Here is a 17423-nt window from a genome sequence, read left to right as displayed (position 1 = left end):
TCTCACATTTCCCTTATGTTATATAGTAATTCTCCATGCTCATTCTATTTCAGTATTCTACCTTTTTCAACAAAATCTCTTATAAAACTGTTTCTGAATTTTAATTATTAAATAAGAATGATGTCACAAGACTTGAACTTTCCTTAGACTGGACTTTATTTTTGTTTTGAGGGGGGTATTTCCCATGCAGTGCTCAGGGGTTCCGGATGCATTCCTGATAATATTTAACCTGACTTCGCGGGCTGAAAGGTTCTGAATTCAAGCCCAGGAAAAAGCAGTGCCCAGAATGGCAATGCCAGGGGTCACCAGGACTGTACCAGGTGGCACGGAGTACAGGGAGACAGAAGGTGTGGGGACAGACAGGTGTATACTCCAGCCAAGCCTTTGGGGTATCTTCAAGCTCTGTAACAGTTTTGATCTAGTTTTGGAAAATCAGTTCCCACTAGTTTTGTCTTTGACAGTCCCAAATTGGTTTAGTTTTACGAGCTGTGCCTTTAACTTGTTGTAGTTTCAATTTTATAATGTTCATCATGCATCATTACCACCAGTGAGTCAAAACTCTGCAAAATGTCTCATCCGTTGGGCTTATATCATTATAAACTTTCCAAAAGTTAAAAATAGTTTTATAATTCTGAAATTAGAAAATAACCGAAAACATCTCTTTTATAAAGGGAGTTGGAGGGAGATAAAATACATTAGAGAGATCAAAATATATTCCTTTTTAAAAATGTTCTAATTTATCTCAAGTTGCAATAAAAAATATTACTCAGGAGCTATCCTGTAAATAAAAAAAGTCCCTTGCTCATTTTCATTTCTGATAAATTAAGCTTAAGAAGTCAGATTGTACCAACTGAACTAGTAAGTAAGAGTACAGTGAAGGGTGGTACTGGAATTAATTACTTTAGAAGACATAAATTCCAAGAACTTCATACCTGCTTGTCTAAACCTGCTGGAATTACTAAATTGTAGCACAGGCTAACAAAATAATTTGATCATTTAATGTAACTCACTATACAGTGCTATACATTCACCAGATCCAAGAAATTAAATAATGGCAATGAAACGACTCAAGGTTCAAAAATATGTTCATTCTTAAATCACTTTGGCTAGCTGCTAATCAACAATGCTACTTACATTCTCAAAGGATTAACAATTTCTGTCCTCAGTAACTCTTGAGTTTCACTGTAATATTCTACATCATTCTTTTCTTTGGGTCTAAGTAACACAGTGTCCAAAACAGAACTAAAAGCAAACAAGCTGCAAAACAAAAGGATTTTGATTTATTCATTTATTTTTCCACCATACGGTACATAAGCATGTTATTTTTTGAGAATCAGAAACGGAAGAGAATACGCAGTGAAAAGTCCATGTGGAGAACGAATAAACACAAAAAAAGCAACGTTCCTCATTAACAAAGAAACCCACGACCCCCTGTGAAAATGAGACCCGTGGTTCAGTCGGGGCCTAGCGATCCTTCCGGTGTAAGGAAAACACTAACATCAAGCAGACAAAGATTGACAGTGCTGAAGGATAAAAATATGCCTCCAGTTGATGAAGAAAACGTGGGGCAGAAGTGAAAAGATTCTTCACGGATCTGAGTTAAACTACAAATAGAGAGCGGGGGAGGAGGCTCAGGAAACACCTCCCCCAGGCAAACATGTCCTCCTTGCAAGGCACACTCTGGGGGTGCCACTTCCTTCCCCTCTGCAGAGATGGGACTTTCTGTCCACGTCAAGGTCACTTGGGAGCGACCAATACTCCTAACTGGCTGACAGCGAAGACAAATTTTGGCCAAGAGGAACTTGTACCGGGAAATCTAAAGAATACTACGGTCAGCTCTCAAGGGCTTGTTTTTGCCACTCTGTATCTGTGAGGGCAGAAGTGTTCTTCTGTCCCGACCTCCCCCCACAATGGGCACATTTCCCCTTCTCCCTACTTTAACCATCCTAAATTCCATTCATTTGCTCATTATTATGACACGGCTTTCTAACAGAGAGGGCAGGGTGCCCTCAGCGTACCTGGCTCAGTCTTCAGAGGGTACCATTTCCTGCCATGTTAAGTTGTTTCCCCTTGTGGGGATGAGTACATTTTTGAGGGTAACCAAGCTTATACTGAGAGTAATCCCTTAATGCACACCCCAGCGCATGGCTGACTGGAAGTCATTATTTCAGGTGCACAGATACAGCATTTCCTCCACTCCATCCATCACAGATGTCCCATCAAATGAGTTGGAACACCACGTTATCTCTCACTGCCTTCATTTCCAACAGCCATTTTTATACAGTCACATGAATTCGTGCTAATAGCTTCCAAGCAGTGGACTGTCCTGTCCCTTAGCAGGCCCCATTGGTCTACTCAGTCAGTTGGAAGTTTCTTTCGCACATACACACATCCCTGGCTCTATGGATAATCCCTTTAATTTTTAAACTTACCAGAATAAGGTTGAGTCTAAGTAACAAGAATTGTAATGACCCTGGATACCTTTCTTCTTTCCAATCATTATCTCTAAACCTTCTTTTTCCATTTTTGGTGGCGTATTTTCTTCTACTACTTCACTTAAGTAGCCTCCAAATGCTGAAAAGATAAACATGAAGATGAAAATAATGGTTTTCAGTGATTATATATGTATGCTCATATTTTCTCACTTTAAAACACACTTTTGTAATTTAATGCAAAATGTTTCTCAAAACTAAAAGGTTTGCTCACTCTCAATCTTACTTCTTCCACAATGTAGAAAACACTTTCGACTATTAAATAATGAGTATAAAGGCACCTACCAAGTAAAAATATTTTGGTCCCCTTGAAGCCAAAGAGGTGAAACAAGCACTTGCCTTGCACGTGGCTGATTTAGATTCAATCCCCAGTACCATATATAGGTACCTCACACACTGCCAGGATCAATCCCTTAAGCAAGCCAGGCATGCCTCCCCCCACGCCCCGAACCAATTACATTTTAAATGAAATAAAATATTTTGGTCTACGAGTATTTTACTATTTGTCTGAAGATGTTTCATTTTCACCTTGGAAAAGGAAACCAAAAACTCCCAAGGGACTACAAAACCAATTACGTTTTTAAAATGAAATAAACTATTTTGGTCTACTAGTACTTTACTTCTTGTCTGAAGATGTTTCATTTTCACCTTGGAAAAGGAAACCAAAAACTCCCAAATAACTATTTCCACTGCGGTAAGAAATGTCTTGCCTGGAGATGGAGGTCCCATTTCTACCCACGGAATACTCCAAGCATCCTCCCTCTAGGATCCCAGACCAGAAAGGGGTGGCATCAGGCAACTGCCACTGGCTGCCACTGATGCAGACAGCTGTCCTCCACCCAGCAATCCAGACCCACTCTCTGTAATCAGGCTAAGATGTGCCTACTGCCAGGCCAGTGCAGTCACTGAGAAGCTGAATTTCTTAATCCACTTGGACAGGACAGAGAGGGAAGTCAGTGCCCCAAGGGCACATTTCAATTTCCACCTCGTGGCTTTGCTAAGAAGCCAAAGCCTGTCACCAACGGGAAGAGAAAAACAGACCCTGCAATTTTTCACTTCTTAAATCTCAATCACTTCCCTGACCAGCATTTTATTTATTTATTTTTTAAGTGCTTCTGAGAACTGTAAGTTTCTTATGCACCAAATCGCAATCTTTATTGATTGAAAAGCTTGAGAATGGATCTTGGCAAAGAAATCAATTTAAGGGGCTGGAGCGATAGTACAGTGGGTAGGGCATTTGCCTTGCACGCGGCCGACCCAGGTTCGATTCCCAGCATCCCATATGGTCCCCTGAGCACTGCCGCCAGGAGTTAATTCCTTAGTGCAGAGCCAGAAGTCACCCCTGTGCATTGCCGGGCGTGATCCAAAAAGCAAAAAAAAAAAAAAAAAAAAAAAAAAAAAACAAAGAAAAAAGAAAAGAAACTGATTTAAACCTTATCACTGACACCGACTGCAAAGGTGAGACCAGACATTCCAGATTGGCAAGCAAAGGCAAGGCGGGTGGGTACCTAAGGAGTTGCAGCGCTCGATCTGATTGGGGACTGGCTGCAGGGACGCAAACCTCGAGTCCGGCCGGCAGCTCTTCAGTTTAACGAACAGCGCCTTCTTCAGGGCACAGGTGAAGTAGCGAGTGCCCCGGAAGGTGCCATCTGTGCAGCCGGCACACTCGTCTTCCTGGAAAGAAAATGCTGTCGTGGGCATTCTTGCACCATCTTACAAAGAGTTACACACGTATAGGCCTGAGGTTGCTGAGAAGTGTATGGGGTTGACTCTCAGAATCCCACCCCCTTCCTGCCCAGAATTCCAAGAGGGAAAGAGTCAGTGCTTCCGCCCACAGCTAATGATTGAAGAGAAGAATTTCCTAATTCAGCATGAAGGCCTCAGGATAGCTCCTTTAAGAAGATGTAAAACGACTTCCCTGGTTCTCTGAATTTCCTACACAGTCTCCACAACCATTCAAACTGGGGGAGCGATTTAACAACTGTCTTTCATCCCCCACAAAGAGCATTTGATGTAATGTAGGCAAAAAAAAAGTTTTTTAAACAAAAATTTTTGAAAAACCGAATGTGTTCAAACTCTTGTCTCTCAATTACAAAATGCCAAATAATATAGTCCCCTAATCTCCAAGTGAGAAAAAAAGAAAGAAAAGAAAACCTTTCTTTCTTTCAAACCTTTTAAAAGGCAATTACTCTTAAAGCCAGTGATATAAATGCTGAAACAAACTAGGGCAGTGAAGCTGAGAAGAAAAAGAAAAAGCTGCTAACAGATTTGTTTTCCTTGTTGTATTCTGTTCATTATAATGAGTCTAAACATATTAGCCTAAAAATCTATTTTCATTCCTTGAACACACACCAATTAACATTACAAACGCAAAATTCAGATGCTCAATGTGGTATGAAAATTTTCTCCAGTGGTGGCTTTCATGACAAACATAACCATTCGTCACAAAGCATGCAGAAGAGGGGACGGTGGGGGAGAGAATAAATCTTTTCGAAACCCGAGAGAGAAGAGAAGCATAAATTTTAGGTCAAATGAAATTACCAGTTCCAGTCCAGCGAGCACTTCACTGAGTCCTGGAGGCTGACCGATCCAGCGGATAACCCCGTAGAAGGGCGGGTTCTCCTTAACTTCAGCCAGGGAGCCCACCTCCAGCCCGTGTGAGTTGCCAGCAGAGAGGGCCAGGGGCGGGCTCTCCTGGACAGGGGCATTGTTCAGCTCCCCCATCACGGACTGCACCGACAGTGAGAGCGGGCTGTGGCCAATACTCCCGTTGGAGTTGGGCATCTTGGTCAAACTGAACGGTAAAGAGTGAAATCTGTTCTCACTGGACAACGAGTTCAAAGAGGGAGGCTGCGGAGGTGGCGAAGCATGTCCAAACTCTGGAGGCAACTCTGTAAGTGATTTTGCGGGATGTTCGGCAACTACGAAAAATGATTCTTCATTAGAGAAATGTCTTCAAGGAGACCCCGGAGGCCTCATGTCTCTCAGCACTAGCAAACACTTCTAGCCCAGTGGCCCCCTTGACCTCTCTCGTGGGCATCCTGCGAGCATCACAAACTTACTATCTTCCAAACAGAGCTTTCATCACCTCAAAATATTTTCTAGGTCACTAAATTGCTCAAACAAACAAAAAATCATACGCCACTGATGTGTATTTTATGTTCTTTGTCTAAAATAGAATTAAGTGAGAAAATGTTGCAGAAAGATATCAAAAGCATTTAAGGAAGATGCTGCTGAATAATTCATGAAACAAAGAAGAAATAATCATGTAAATTTTTTAAATAATGAGAAAGAACAATTATATAAATTATTATAATAATTTACAATAATACCATAAAAAGTGTTATAAAGTAGTACTTATAAAGGAAATGTACCGATGTATACCTTATCTTAGAAAAAAAATATTTACAAACTCAGCAAATAATTTGAGAAGTTAGAACACAATAATCCCTGGAAAATGTAGAGCAAAAAGAATAAGAAAAAAAATATATATATATAAATTGAAGAGAAAACAACAAGCAAAAGACAAACAACATTAAAATTATCCTTAAAAGCAACTAATACTTTTGCCAGACAGGCATTGTAGAGTGGGGAAAGAACGTCATTTGTTATAAACAGAGTTGAGGAACCGTTTGTCTTTATTTTCTTCAAAAATAAAACTGTACTTCTAATTTCTTGGTGGTGTAAAGATAGATATAAATGGTAAAAGTATACATTTTTGTAAGTTTCATAACACTTAGAAATTGAGAAAAATTTAAGAATTAAAAACTGTTTCTTAATACTTAGGGATAGAGAAAAAACGTCTTACACATAAGTATACAAATCATAGAGGACAAGATTGACAAATATGACCAGATTAAAATTAATAGCTACTTGGTCATTTGGAAGCATCACTGTCCAAGTAAGAATGAGTTACAGAGAGAAAATATTTACATCATAGTAACAGCTGAGAAAGAATTACAATTTGTAAAAGGTCTATCAACTAATATGAAAAATATCCTGATCCCCCCCCCAAAAAAAACCTAGATAAATAATGGGCTTGAAAAAGTAACTCACACAATAAACTCAACTGACCAACAACAAATCAACTAAAGAAGATTCTTATTCTTGCTAGTAAAGGGTATAAAAGAAAGAAATGACAATCATAGCTAGCATTTCAGAAGTTAAGCCTTTGACCATTATCTTCAGGATGAAAAGAAAGTTAGATACTTAAAAATGCCAACTGCAGTACAAATTGGAATTATTACTTGGGATAACAGTTTGGCATGATTTGGCAAAGGAAAGTAGTATATAATCTATGACCCAAAAACTCCCCTCTTGGTTATAGATCTCATACATGGGCAAGAAAAATAAAAGCGGAGCTCAACAATAATAGGAAAATATAAACAATTCATTGATGGTTGAATGGATAAGCTCACTGTGGTATATTGATATATTTTATAACCATAAAACAGAATGCTATGTGGAAGTGGAACACACGTTTTACATTTATGAGACCCCAAGTTTGATCCCTGGCACTTTATGGTCCCCTGCAGGGACACCATGAGCGATAGCCCTGGTGCCCCTCCAAGCATCTCCTGATGGTTCCACACTGCAGAGCCCAAGAAGCACTGCTGGACCCAATCCCCACACTGCTAGGCCCACTGGACCAAGTACCTCAGGAAGTGGCCTCTGGGCTGCCAAGCACTGCCCAAGACGCAACTGTTCTGACTCCTTGTATGTACAACTCAGGAATATGCAGAACTATGCGTTATTCAGATATAAAATGTAAGAAGATATAAGGAAATCAAGAGGATAACAAACACTGAAGATGATGATAGCTCCGAAGAGGGAGCAAAGAGAGCAGTACAAGGAAAAGGCCTTAAGGGGAATTCAAAGGGATGACAGTATTCTTCTCTTTAAAGTGAATGGGACTGCATGGGTATTCACTATGCTATATATTTTGTGTTTTAAATCTTATCCACTTAGGATTTTTAGTAAGAGAATCAAGCTACAATTTGTTAAGTTATTCTTTTCTTTCCCAAACCCACAATTTGCCCCAAGCCCAAGAGCCAGATGGATAAAGTTAAGTTCTGTTGGTTTTATCTCCAATATGTATATATTAAATGGATCCATTTCTCTTAACCTCTACCATAATCTCCATCATTCAAGCATCCACCAGCTTTTCCTCTGCAACTAGACTGTGACCTGCTCTGTTAGCTCTCTCCAGTTTATTCAACATACAACTTCTAGTGAGAGTCAGTAAAATTATCTTACATAACCTCTTCTCATCCCCCTGTTTAAAACTGTTCACTGGGGGGCAGGGGGTGGGTGATAGAGAGATTGCTCAATGAGCTGGGCACATCCTTTGCATGTGGGAGCCTAGGTCAATCCCCAGAACCTCATGGTTTCTCCAGCATGGCCAGAAGTAATCCCTGAGCAGAGCCAGGAATAGTCCCTGTAATCTACTAGGGGTGTGGGGGGAAGGAGGGCAGTGGGGAGAAGTGGGAGACAGATGGGAGCAGGAAAAAGAAACAAAACTAACAAAACTGTTCATTGACTTTCTGGAATTCTTAGCATAAACACTAAATTTCTTATCAAGACTTCAAGGTAGGTCCTGGATAACCTACCTTCTACTTAACCCAGCCAAACTCATTTCATCAACTACACTCCCTTGGAACTAATTTTACAACCATTCTTGCCAACTTCCTGTTCTTCAAATGCTCTTCTCAGCTCAGAGGACTTGTCTTTATCTTTTCCTATGTCTGGAAAGAACCTGCTAAGGTCTTTTTTTTGGGGGGGGGGGGGGGGCAGGTCCACTCAGATCAACCAGATCTTAATACACATACCCTTTCTTTAAAGAACCTTTTCTAAACCACCCAATGGTAGCTTCCTACCAGGCATTCTCACTTTGTCTATTTCCCTCACTGTACCTGTCAAACCTTGTCTATCTAAACATTTCCTATCTAGCAGGGCATCTACAATATAAGCTCACTGAGGACAGGAAATGTATTAATCTTTGTCAGGACTGAACCCATAGCCCTTGGTATAGCAACTGACATAAGGAAATATTCAATATTGGGGTTCTTTTCAGTGAATAGATGAATTAAGTATAGAAAAAAAGGTTTTAAATGAAGTAGCATTAACTTCAGAAATAATTACACTTATTCTTTTTTTTTTTTAAATAAATAGATTTTATTTGGAGAGTTTTTAAGGTGTGGAGAGGGAGAGAGTGAAAGAGAGAGAGAGTAACGTACTCAAGAGAGAACGCGGGCTTCTTCAAGAGCAGAGAGAGCCCCTACACACATTTCAGCATTATACACGAAAGAATGAAAGTAGACATCTCGAGAGGGGAGATGCAGGTGACACATGTGCTCGGTCGCATGAGTGCAAGCAGCACCTGGACTCGGGCAGCATATGCGCTACACTTATTCTTTTCCCAAATTTTTTTTTCCAATTTAAGAATGAAGGGCGACTCCACATAAATTTTACTTTAAGTGTTCCCAGACTTAAGATCAAATTGCTTTCATGAAATATGGATACAGCATTAGACCAAATCGAAATAGAACCCAAAAGTCTGCATTAGATACAATATAAAAAGTGTTCTAAAGAATGATAAAAATGTACATCCATGCATTTGAGGGTTTCGTATTACCTAGATTATGAAAAAGTGAGGATTGTACTAGCTTTTTTCCTTAGAAAGCACTCAGCACCCAGGGAAAGTACAAGCAAAACCTGCCAACGGGAACAGAAGCACAGAGTCCCCACCACCACCACCACCACCACCACTACCACACGCAGTGCCATCTGGAGGCCTGCTGTGGGGGACTCCTCAAAGGACTGATAAGCTCTGCCAGTCCCTTGACGTTTCATCTCCACCCCCGTCCCCTACCCCCACCCCCAGAAAAAAAAAAAGCAGCCAGCATCTGCTACCACATGAGCCAAATCTTTTTTGGTTTTTGTTTGGTTTGGGGGCCACACCCAGCAGTGCTCAGGGCTGACTCCTGGCTCTGCACTCCTGGCAGGGCTCGGGGGGACCCTATGGGGTGCCAGGGACTGAACCTGGCCTGGCTTTGCCACAAGCAAGGTGGACTACCTCTCCAGCCCGCCATGAGCCAAATCTTAAGGACAGTAGTGTATAAGGAGATAGGACCTCCTGGAGAAGCATCATTTAAACACTCCTCCAGCTCTTGGGGGCCACAGCCCTGACTGCCTCCTTTCACATGCCCCCTCCCCCCCCACCCCCATCCCCACTGCATTCCAGAACTGAAAGCATGGAGAAGACAAAGAGCTCACACAAGCCACATGTATCTATTCCCCACTGTACCCAACAGTAGACTTTCATTGGGACAACTGTGGATCCCTAACATACCTGAATGTATCTGAAAACTTAATCATCACAGAGTTCTACAGTACTCTGAGAAATTTTTTTTTTTCACATAGGGGACAGTCCCAGCAGTGCCTGGAGTGCTTCTGACTGTTTTCAGTGATGTCTGGCCTGGAGGTTCAGGTCTGGAGTGACACCTGGTCATGCTCACTGGTACTTGGGATGTCCTGGGTGCCCAGGGATCCAACTTGGGGCCTCGCACATGCTACCACTGTGCTATCTTCCAAGTCCCTGGAATTCTTTTCATTTGCCTTAGACACAATTACTAAATCTACCATATACCAAGTCCTATGTTGGCACCTGGAACTCACCATCCTCCAGGCAAGAAAGCAAAACCATGATGATGTCACTCCACCTAACCTAGGAGAGACGAGGAGAAGCTTCAAAGAAACTAAAGACCAGGCTGAGACTTAACTCAGGGAGAAGTTGGTGTGTGAAACAGGAGCAAAGAAAAGAAGGATTCCAGGCAGTAGTAAGAGCATGTGCCAGCTAAGTGCTGGATTAGCCAGCAGGAGCAAGATTCAAGGGAAATGACAGACAAGGAAGAGGTGACATGATCAAATGTCCAATAAAAGTAAGGATTCCGGATTTTTATCACTAAGTGCTAAATAAAGTATTACTAGATAGTAAGGAAAGGAGAGACACATAGAAGAGTCACCCCAGGAGGGGCCGGAGAGATAGGACAGCAGAGAGAGCGCTTGTCTTTACACATGGCTGACCCAGGCTCAATCCCCAACATCCTATATGGTCCCCCAAGCACCTCCAGCAGTAATTCCTGAGCGTGGAACCAGCAGTAACTCAAGTAGTGCCAGGTGAGGACAAAAACAAGCAAACAAACAAGCAAAAAAACCTTATACTGGACCAGAGCAATAATACAGCGGGTAGGGCATTTGCCTTGCACATGGTCTACCCAGGTTTGATCCCCAGCATCCAATATGGTCCCCAAGCACCACCAGGAGTAACTCCTGAATGCAGAGTCAGGAGTAACCCCTGAGCATTGCCGGGTGTGACCCCAAAAGTTGAAAATAAATTTTAAAAATAAAAGTATTGTTATAAAGTTTTTTTTTAAAAAAAAACACCTTGCACCACAATAAGAATGAGAGGAGAAAGAAAGAAAGAAAGAAAGAAAGAAAGAAAGAAAGAAAGAAAGATAGATCACCCCAAGGATAATGTGAAGAGAACAAATATTAAAGGAGAGACAATACAGGTCTCTTCAGAAAAATCACCCCAAGAATATTGTGAGAGAAACTCATTATGAACAAAAGTTTATTCTCTGGTGTCAAAGAGATCCAAGCTGGCAGAGTGGCCCCAATTACGACCAACTGTGTGGCTCAGGTACTTTAGCACTGGAACAGGAGAAATATTGACCTTTAAAAGCTGTATGAGGACAAAGTAAAATAACACATAGAAATACATGTCCAGACCTAGTAATAACAAATAGTCAACAAACGTCAACTGCAGAGATGATGGTGATAATGAAGAAGATGATTAGTCATTATGGTTCAAAACAAAAGTAACAGAAGCTAGAGGCAGAAAAACCAGTTAGGGGCCACCCATCCACTTAGCAGCAAACAAAGGAGCTGAACTATGGCAGTGACTGTGGGGGAAAAAAAAAAAAAGAGGAGCAAGAGTCTAATGAGAATGAGGAGGAGGAAATCAAGAGGCCTCAAATGTGAAGTGGGAAGAAATCCAGGATGAAGCCCACTCTTCTAACTTATAGACAGGTGAACTCCATTTCCTTGCTCCACCGAAAAGAAAAAAAAAAAAACGCAACAAACCCCCAAACTCACTTACTGGCAACTCCCCAGCTAAATCAGTGGGTGTATGTGTGTGATCTCTATCTCTTTTGCCCTCTCAGCACTGCTGCTCTCCTCATCCCTCCCTCCCCTTCCCCCTAGGCCTTCCGCCCTGCCATATATAGTTTAAATAAGCGTATTAAACCCTGTGCTATCCCTCTGGTCCCTCCGTTTCTTTTGAAACCTTATTCTCTTCTACCCCAGTCTTACTCTCTTCTACCCAGTTCCTGAAGGTTTAGTCTTAAGTATCCCCACTCTCTCCTTAAGCATTTATTATTCACGGGATTTTAATCATCGCAGTAGCACTGTAGTAGCACTTGTCCTCCCGTTGTTCATCGATTTGCTCGAGCGGGCCCGGTAACGTCTCCATTGGAGACTTTGTTGTTACTGTGTTTGGCATATTGAATACATCATGGGGAGCTTGCCAGGCTTTGCCGTGCAGGCGAGATACTCTCGGTAGCTTGCCGGGCTCTCAGAGAGGGGTGGAGGAATTGAACCTGGCTCGGCCGGGTCGGCTGGGCACAAAATCATCGCAGATAACCTACAAATGTATTTCCAGAGACCATATCTCTCTCCTAAGCTCCACTTTTATCCCCCAGGAAGTTTGTAAGTCTTCACAAATACAACATATTCAAAATTCAACCCCGCCCCTTCCTCCACAATTACTGTGTCTGCTACCCGGAAAGTCAAGGGCCCTCTTGGGCACAACCATCTTCCTCAGCTCTCACTTTCCATCCTCCTCTCTCCTTCTCTTTCCCAGGAAACCTAATCCCAGTCATAATCTGTGGCCAAATGCAGTGGTATCCTTGCCTATACACAGTCCCTACCTCAATCCATTGTTCTCTGTGTAGCCAGAATGATCTTTTCAAAAGACAAATTTGGTCATGTCACCCTTGGCTGAAAACCCGTCAAAATGCTTCCAACTTCTTTTACACTGGAGTGTGAAGCACATTAGAAAGGGATTTAAAGAAGTAGGAGAGGCCAGATAATCAGCTCTATTCCGATGGACAGAATGTGATTTGATTGGTCCTTTTCAACAAACCCTATTAACATAGGCAATCCAATTCGTCCCTTGCAACATACTCCATTAACATAGGAAACCAACCTAGCAACGGGATTAGTCCATCTCACTGTACTTCGTTTACAGAGGATACAACCAATGAGATCAGACTTGTCATCCTTCATTTACTAAGACGTAGCCAATCGGAGAGACGAAACAACTAAGAGGTGGAGAATACAGAACTGCATTTAAGCTAAGGTAACTGTGTATGGGTTTGCCTAGTCCATTAGTGAGGCCAGCCCCAGTGAGATACTTTGCCTTCTGCCTGGGTTATGAGTTCTAGAAGAAATAAAGAGCTATTACGCTGAAGACAGTTGGTGATCTGTGTGCTATTTTCATTCTCTCTAAGGACCTGAAGTTAGATCAGCTGTAACAGAGGCTCTCTGGGTTTTCTACATCCCAGCCCTGGTGACACTTCCATTTTTGCATCTCCAAAATTGTTATGCTTTACCCTCTCGGTTCCATTATTCTGGGCTACTCTTTTCAGTTCTTGCTAAACAAACACAAGGCTCTACTTTCCCACAAGACTTGTACAGAACAATTCCTTCTGCCTAAGTGGTTCTTCTGCACCTTTCACTTTCGGAAAGTGCCTCTGGTTGCTCCAAGCTCACGCACATAATTCATCCAGCAGAAACAGTGCTGAGATTCCCTAAGAAAAATTACCCTTAATAATGTCTTGTAGAACTGCACTAATCACAACTGCATTTCTATATCTGTGTTGGGATTATTTAGTAATTTCTATCTAAATAAGACATCTAAACTTGATCATAAATTCAGAAACGTCAGGAACCATGTGCACTGTTTTTCTCACCGTTGTCTTCTCAGTGACTAAAAAGGTACCTGATTCCTACTAAACATCTAATCAATATTAAGTAAAAAGTAAAAAAGAAAGGAAAAAAGAAACCAGAAGAAAATGATGTCTCAGATACAAGGGAAGAGTTTTAAAAATGGATTACGTTAGAGATCGAGAATGACCCAGACAGATTTAACTGATTCCATCCTATGCAGATCAATTATAAGAAGAAAACAAGGTGATAATACATTTTCTAACTGTTTCATCTTTATAACAGTGCAGTTCAAATTGTGTCCAAAAGTTTAGGTTGATGATAAAGACTGTTTCCAAAAGTCATTTAAAAAGCTTCCTCCTCTTTTTTTTTTTTTTAAATTTCAAAGGCACGTCTGCTAAGCAGATTGTTAGAAATAACATTAAAATTGCAGATTACCTTCATCAGTGTACCATGTATTTTTTGATTTGGGTTGTGGTTGTGAGTCAACAGAAGACCCATTTAAGGTATAAAATAATTCAGATCTGTTTCTATTTCCAGGGTCTGAGGTAGATCCTATGGAAAAAGAAAACTTCCTTTAAAAATAAAGTCAGTATGATGTGAAAGCTTTTAATAAGAGAAATTAATATGCATGCAGTGTTAACCACTAGTTATATAATGAACAGATGTATATAATAAATCTATTCCTGTTTTCAGTTTTTAAAATTTTGATGACCATTTGGCAGTGTCAAAAGTCAATATGACAAGAGTAAGCTGAAAGAAAAAGCTGCTTTTAAAAATAATAAAGTTTTTAAAAGTAATTCCACATGCGATAGCTTGTAACTTTCATATGTCAAATTTTCCATTCTCCAGTGTTATTTGCTGAACCTATCATTTCACAAATTTAATCTATTTAAAAACGACTCCTTTTGGGAACCCTCATCCACTGCTGGTGCAAATGTCAACTGGTCCCGTCTTTTTGGAACAATATGGATATTTCTCAGAAAACTAGGAATTGATCTCCAGTATGACCCAGCAATTCTACTTCCTGGCATTTACCACAGAGAACCAAAAACTATTCACAAAAGATACAAGAGTGTTCATTGCAGCACTATTCACAATAGCCAAAATCTGGAAACAACCCAAGTGTCCAAAAACAGATGACTGGATAAAGAAATGGTGATTCATATACACAATGGAATACTACAAAGCTATAAGAAAAGATGAACTCATGCAATTTGCTCCTTTGTGGGTGGATCTGGAGATTATTAAGCTTAGTAGGTTAGAGACACACATAGAATGATCTCCCTCATATGTTGTATATATATATAAAGAAACACAGTAAGAAAACAATAAATACTGAACACAACAGAAACTGAGAAGTCTTTAGTCGGAAGAATATTAAGGGAATTTAATTTTGTAGTTAGAATATTAAGGGGGTTGTAGCGGACTGGCAGAGTGGGGAGGGGGGAATGATTGGAGGGTGGTGTGGTGACACACTGGAGGGTGCAATGTTAGAATGTTTTACACATGGAAACCCTGCCATTATCAATACTTTTAAAGTGCCTAAAATGCAATTAAAAAAAATAAAACTGGGGCTGGAGCAACAGCACAGCGGGTGGGGCGTTTGCCTTGCACATGGCCAACCCAGGTTCGATTCCTGGCATCCCATATGGTTCCCTGAGCACTGCCAGGGGTAATTCCTGAGTGCAGAGCCAGGAATAACCCTTGTGCATCGCCGGGCATGACCCAAAAAGCAAAAAAAAAAAAACCCCAAAAAACAACAACCTGTTTCTTTCAAAAGAAAATAATATTAAAATGCTGAATATAAGCAATAAAAAAAAATCAAGTTTAAAAGATTTAAGGTGTAGGGGTCAGAGTGATAGTAGAGTGAGTAGGGTACTTGCTCTGCACATGGCCAACCTGGGTTCAATCTCCAGCACCCCATACGGTCCCCTGAGCCCCACCAAGAGTGATCCCTGAGCACAGAGCCAGGGGAAAGCCCTGGGCTCCACCAGGTGCAGCCCAAATAACCACACAACAAAAAGCAAAAGATTTACAGTTTAAACAGTTTGGATGATTAGTCAGCAAATGCTTTGCCTGATTTCTTCATATTTTTGAAAGATAAAGGAGTTGGAGCATTGTTTCTTTCCTTCTTTCTTTTTTTTTTGGGGGGGGGGGTGGCTAGGGAATCATATCTGGTGCCAGGATGGAACCTGGGTCAGCTGTATGCAAGGCAAGTGTTTTTTACTCACAGGACTATCTCTCTGGCCCTAGGAGTATAATTTCTCATATATCAACTAAAGATGAGAGAGAGCTAGCTATTCTACCTATATCAGATACTCCAAAACATGATCCCTCCTCGGTACAAGAGGATATGCCATTGTTAAGAGAAACAGTCTCCAGAACTCAACAAAATATTTTTTTTTCATTGAGAACAGTTCGATATCTTATTCATATAAATAAAATCTGCCACAGCACAAGTAACATATCTTAACACAGCCTTTAGATGACTTATGTTTTCTGAACATAGCAAGTTCCGTTCTATCTAGCTCAGGAGGTTAATATTTTTTTTAAAAAAAATACTATTACCTATATATCCCATTGAGTTATCAGCCTTCCAAGATCAAATATCATATACAATGGATTGAGCCACACTCACCCATGCTTAAAGGTTACGCTTGGCTCTGTGCTCAAGGATTATTCTGAGCAGCCCTTGGGGATATGCACTACTGGGAATTGAACCAAGGTTCGCTTGTGCAAGGCTATAACCTTACTCTCTGCACTATCTCTATGGCCTCACATATAACGTTACTTGTAGGTTTATTTTTTTCTTTCATTTTGAATTAGTGCTCAGGGCTTATACACCTGGCATTGTGCTCAGGGATCACTCATGGGCAGGGTGCCAGAGAGCCATATGCAGCACTGGGGATTGAACCAGGACTGGCCACATGAGAGGCAACCTGCTGTACCTACCTGCTGTACTATCTCTCTTAGAGAACAATTTCCTTTTCTATGAGCTGAAGTTAGTTTTGTTCACTGGATTAAGAAAAAGATACTCTTCTAACCCATAAATATATTAACAAAAATTTTTGGTTGTTTTATGAGTTGTTTAACTTTTATAACTTCCACCCTATAAATCTATGAAATATGTTGATACTAAAGGAAAAAAGTTTTAAAAAATACCCACTATACACAAATTATAGGGAGTTTTTGGTAGAGAGAGAGAAAAAAATGGTTTTCTTGGGGGAGGCTGGAGTGATAGTACAACAGGATAGGGCACTTGCCTTGCACACAGATGACCCAAGTTGAATCCCCAGCATCTCATGAGGTCCCTTAAGCCTCACTAGAAGTGATCCCTGAGCACAGAGCCAGGAGTAAGCCCTGAGCACTGCTGGATTTGGCTCCAAAACAAACCAAAAAAAAAAAAGTTGTCTTGGAAGTTTAGATCTTACTTCCAAATTTGTGCTATATCTAATTAGCAAAATCTACCTAACTTATCTTTCACATACTTCAATAATTTTATCATACAGAATATTAACTTTATATAATTATTCTGCACAGCTGCAGTTTTCTAAAATGTTAAGGAAGCGGTTCCAAAAACAAGCTGATATGAAGCAGCAGGAGACACTGCACTCCAGGAAAACTCTGATGAATCAGAAAAATAAAATTGAGGGAGGGAAGGAGGTGGCTGGAGAAATAGTACAGGGGGGAAGACACTTGCCTTCCATAGGGTGGAATTTGGATCAATCTTCAATACAGGGTATGGTCCCCTGAGCACAGGGTGAGGAGTAAACCCTGACCACCTCTACGTGTGGTCCAAACTCCACCAACCAAAAATAAAAAAGCTGGGGCAGGGCAGGAGAGCTCACTCAGGGGCTAAGGTGCAGGACTCACATGCAGTGGGCCACAGTTCAATCCCTGGCACTATATAGGGTGCCCTGC

At 41.0% G+C, this 17423-nt stretch overlaps 1 protein-coding gene across 4 annotated transcripts in view; it reads right to left on the bottom strand.

Annotated features, from left to right (window-relative positions):
- The window catches only part of CYLD (CYLD lysine 63 deubiquitinase), a 67643-nt gene that overhangs the window by 12423 nt on the left and 37797 nt on the right, over window positions 1-17423 (bottom strand). For 2 of the 4 annotated variants that reach the window (XM_056136224.1, XM_056136225.1), the window contains exons 6-10: window positions 13938-14054; window positions 5034-5413; window positions 4001-4166; window positions 2433-2574; window positions 1135-1257 (exon numbers count right to left, since the gene is read on the bottom strand). In XM_056136224.1, coding sequence (XP_055992199.1) covers window positions 1135-1257; window positions 2433-2574; window positions 4001-4166; window positions 5034-5413; window positions 13938-14054 — 928 coding nt within the window. The remainder of the gene's footprint in view (window positions 1-1134; window positions 1258-2432; window positions 2575-4000; window positions 4167-5033; window positions 5414-13937; window positions 14055-17423) is intronic. The other 2 variants (XM_056136226.1, XM_056136227.1) reach the window with 1 other exon arrangement.

This window comes from Sorex fumeus, unplaced genomic scaffold (assembly GCF_029834395.1).
Source record: "Sorex fumeus unplaced genomic scaffold, SorFum_2.1 ptg000122l, whole genome shotgun sequence".
Classification (NCBI taxonomy): Eukaryota; Metazoa; Chordata; class Mammalia; order Eulipotyphla; family Soricidae; genus Sorex; species Sorex fumeus.
The sequence above is the reverse complement of the archived record's forward strand: the minus strand, read 5'-3'. Positions and strand labels throughout refer to the sequence as shown.